The 3588-nt window shown below is 45.8% G+C and overlaps 1 protein-coding gene across 1 annotated transcript; it reads right to left on the minus strand.

Moving 5' to 3' along the window:
* Positions 1-404: 404 nt before the first annotated feature.
* Positions 405-3111, minus strand: LOC139531374 (uncharacterized). Its single transcript, XM_071327834.1, has 2 exons — positions 1499-3111; positions 405-1152 (listed from the first exon to the last, which is right to left on the minus strand). Exons 1-2 carry the CDS (start codon positions 3077-3079, stop codon positions 502-504), a joined length of 2232 nt encoding a protein of 743 aa, XP_071183935.1. The 5' UTR covers positions 3080-3111; the 3' UTR covers positions 405-501.
* Positions 3112-3588: the final 477 nt, after the last annotated feature.

A 3588-nucleotide genomic window follows, 5' to 3' on the forward strand; every position in this document is an offset into this window, starting at 1 on the left:
ATTGTTAAAAACATGTTTGAACCTGTCTGTATCCATGTTGATTTAGCCAATTAGCAACCTCTCTTGCTCATGAGCATCAGATATTCCTCCATTCATTCTCTATCATATTCCTCTCTATCATATTCCTCTCTATCGTATTCCTGTCTATCATATTCCTCTCTATCAAATTTCTCTCCATCAAATTCAGCTCTACCCTCCATCCACTCCCCCTCCCTTTCCGTCCTCCTCATCTCAGCACAGCCCCGCTCCATCGGGTCGATTTGAAATTCAACATTTAAACAGTGCAACTCTCCCCAGATTTGTGAAAAGTAAACATTGTGTGTTTATACTGTGTTGTACAGTATGTCTTGACAAAAATCAAACAGAGAGTAAACCTTTGTAATGTAATATTTTTATTCCTTTTTTCATTGCATGCAAAAATACAGTATCCCTCCCTGCTCTCTCTCTATTACCCAGTCTACTCATCCATCTTCAAGCTTTCATCCCTTCCCTGCTCTTCTATCACCCTCTCAGTTCCTTTTTCTTCTTCTCCAGTCTCTTCCTCTCCTCTTTCCTCATCTTTTCTCTCTTCTTCTCCTCCTTTTCTTGAATCTTTCGCTCCATCTCCAGGAACTCAGCTTGAGCTTTCTCTCTCTTTTTCAGCTCCTCAGAACACTTCTTCTCTTTCTTAATCCTGTCTTTCATCATGTCATTATGTATCTTCATCAGCCCCTCTAACCTCTTTTTCTCTGCCTTTTCCTTCTCTTTTCTTTCCTTCTCTCTCTTTTCCTGTTCTAACTTCTCCCTCTTCTTCTCAGCCTTCATGACTTTCTTCTGCTCTTTCTCTCTCTCCTTCACGTCTTTCTCCTCCCTCTTTTTTTGCTCCTCCTGCTTGTGTTTCATCTCCTTTCTCTCTTTCTTGTCATCTTTCAACTTCTTATTCAGTTTCTTATTTTTCTCTTTTTCCTCCATCTTCAAACACGGGATTTTCTGCATGTGGTTCATGACCAGAAAGCCCACTCTTCCTAGGATGGTCTCTGCTCTCTCTGATGAAACCTTCCCATTGGAGCACTTGGAATGGGCACAGTCCACCTCACTCTTCAATCCCTCCCTCAGGCTCACATCCTTGACGCTCCTCTCTTCACTCTCAATTTCAAGTCTTATCCAACAATCCTAACAGGAAGACATTGACTCTAGATGTAGTATTGTTTCAGTGTTGCACATTCAATACACATTTGAGTAATCAACATACAATGATGGCCTCATGGGGCACCCCATTAGATTTTACAATACCCATAGATGTACTTCCTGAGTCCATACTAAAAGTAATACAAATGTTAACCCTAGTAAGGGGTGATGTTTTATACTATGAGCAAAGAGCAGCAGGGTTGGGGTCAATTCCAGTCAATTCCGGTCAATTCAGGAAGTACTCTAAAATTCAAATTCTCTACAACGCTTTGAATTGAAATGGAACTGACCCCCAACCCTGTAAAGTAGTAGTGTAAAACAGGACACCTACCATTGCCTCTTCCAGGGTCCAGGGCCTGGGTTCATCATCATCCTCTGACCTGCATATGGAGGCTCCCACTCTAACAGGCGTCTTAGTGACCACGCAGATCAGAGGGGTGGGCAGCTCATCATTGCGGGTTGCCAGAGTTAATTCAGCATCTGGGTCCAGCTGGTGAGCGTAAGGGCAGAGATCCACCTCTTTACTAGTGCCCTTCACTTTCTGATCTGGCTGCTTGTGGTCCTTGTCATGGATGCATGCCAGGCTTGGAGGAAGTGCAAGGACAGGGAATTTATCACCGGTCAGTTCCTCTCTCTTGACAGTGGATGTAACTGCACTTGCCTCTGTGTCAACTGAGCACTCTGTGGTGTTCTCAACGGTCTCCTCTGGCTGTTTGTGGTCAATGTTGTGGGTGCAGGGCAGCCTTAGAAGCAGAGCTGCGGGTGCAGGAGGACTTTTATCAGCCAAAAACTCCTCTTCGAGGACAGTAGACACGGAAGCGGCTGCTTCACTGACAACTGGACACTTGCTGGTACCCTCTACTGCATCCTCTGGCCGTTTGTAGTCATTGTCAAAGACAAGTGGCAGACATGAAGGCAGCACTGAGGGAAGACCTGTAGCTGCTGATGGATCCTCTCTATTAGCAACTGATGCCTCTGCGGCGACTGAGCACTCAGTGGCGCCCTCTTTCGTCTCCTCTGGCTGCTTATGGTCATTGTCCAAAATGTTTGACAAGCTTGGAGGCAGCCTTGGATCAGGGCTTTTATCCAGGTCCTCTCCCTGGACAATGGATGTGCCTACAGTCATCTCTGTGGCAACGGAGGACTCGGTGGCGTCCTCTTTTTCCTCCTTGGTCAGTTTGTGTTCAGAGTCACGGATACATGGCGAGCTTGGAGACAGTGCTGCAGGGTCAGGAGGGCTTTGATCAGCTGCCATGTCCTCTTTGAGTTGAGTGGACACATCATTGGTTGTTTCACTGGCAACTGGACACTTGTTGGTTCCCTCTACTGCCGCCCCTGGCAGTTTGTAGTCAATGTCAAAGACTGGTGGCAGGCATGGAGGCAGCACTGAAGGAAGAATTCTAGCTGCCCACCGGTTCTTGACAGTGGCTGTACCTGCAGTGGCCACTTTGGCAACTCGGCACTCCGTGGCTGAAACAGCAGGCTGGGAGGTTTCCGGGACATTGAATGAATTGCCAATGAACCGCTGAGCCAGTGGTGGGAGAGAGAAAGGATAGAATCTGTCCTCTTCCTTGATATTAGATTTTGCCACTGTAGCAACTGAGACCTCAGTGGTTCCCTCTACTGTCTGCTGTGGTGGAATGGAGTCATTGTTAAAGAAGTGTGGCAGGTATCGATGCAGCATTGAGGAAAGATGTGTATCTGTCGATAAGTCCTCTCCTTTACCAGCAGATACATCTGCAGTGGTCTCTGTGGCAACTGGGCACTCAACAGGGACAAAGTATGAAAATACAATGAACCGCTTGTCATCCTGAGCGCGTATGGCCAATGGAGAGGGGGGATGCAACATGGTTGGTATAGGCCTCCGATTGGTGAAAGCCAGTGGTGGGAGGGAGTCAATACAGTGAGCCATGAACTCAGTGAGTGGACGGTTGGTCACATCTCTCACATTCTGCAGGAGAAAAGAAACAGACATGATGAAAGTGATCACATTCAGTACATACATACTTTATGAGTGAACACTATATACTAATACATCACATATACAGTGCCTTCGGAAAGTATTCAGACCCCTTCACTTTTTCCACATTTTGTTACCTCACAGCCTTATTCTAAAATTGATTAAATAATTATTTGCGCTCATCAATCTACACACATTACCCCATATTGACAAAGCAAAAACAGAATCGTTCCACATTCATTACAACAACAACAAAAAATGGCGATTTACTTTCGTATTGAGTACTTTGTTGAAGCACCTTTGGCAGCAATTACACCATAAAATCTTCTTGGGTAATACTCTACAAGCTTGGCATACTTGTGTTTGGGGACTTTCTCCCATTCTTCTCTGCAGATCCTCTCAAGCTCTGGCAGGTTGGATGGGGAGCGTTGCTGCACAGCTATTTTCAGGTCTCTCCAGAG

The sequence above is a fragment of the Salvelinus alpinus genome, chromosome 10 (genome assembly GCF_045679555.1).
Source record: "Salvelinus alpinus chromosome 10, SLU_Salpinus.1, whole genome shotgun sequence".
NCBI lineage: Eukaryota > Metazoa > Chordata > Actinopteri > Salmoniformes > Salmonidae > Salvelinus > Salvelinus alpinus.

What these genes read in the sequence shown, in the direction of transcription:
- LOC139531374 (XM_071327834.1), bottom strand. Translation starts at nt 3,079, where the DNA reads ATGGCTCACTGTATTGACTCCCTCCCACCACTGGCTTTCACCAATCGG. An exon ending in GGACCCTGGAAGAGGCAATG is followed by an intron (nt 1,153 to 1,498) that starts GTAGGTGTCCTG and finishes TCTTCCTGTTAG; the next exon opens with GATTGTTGGATAAGACTTGA.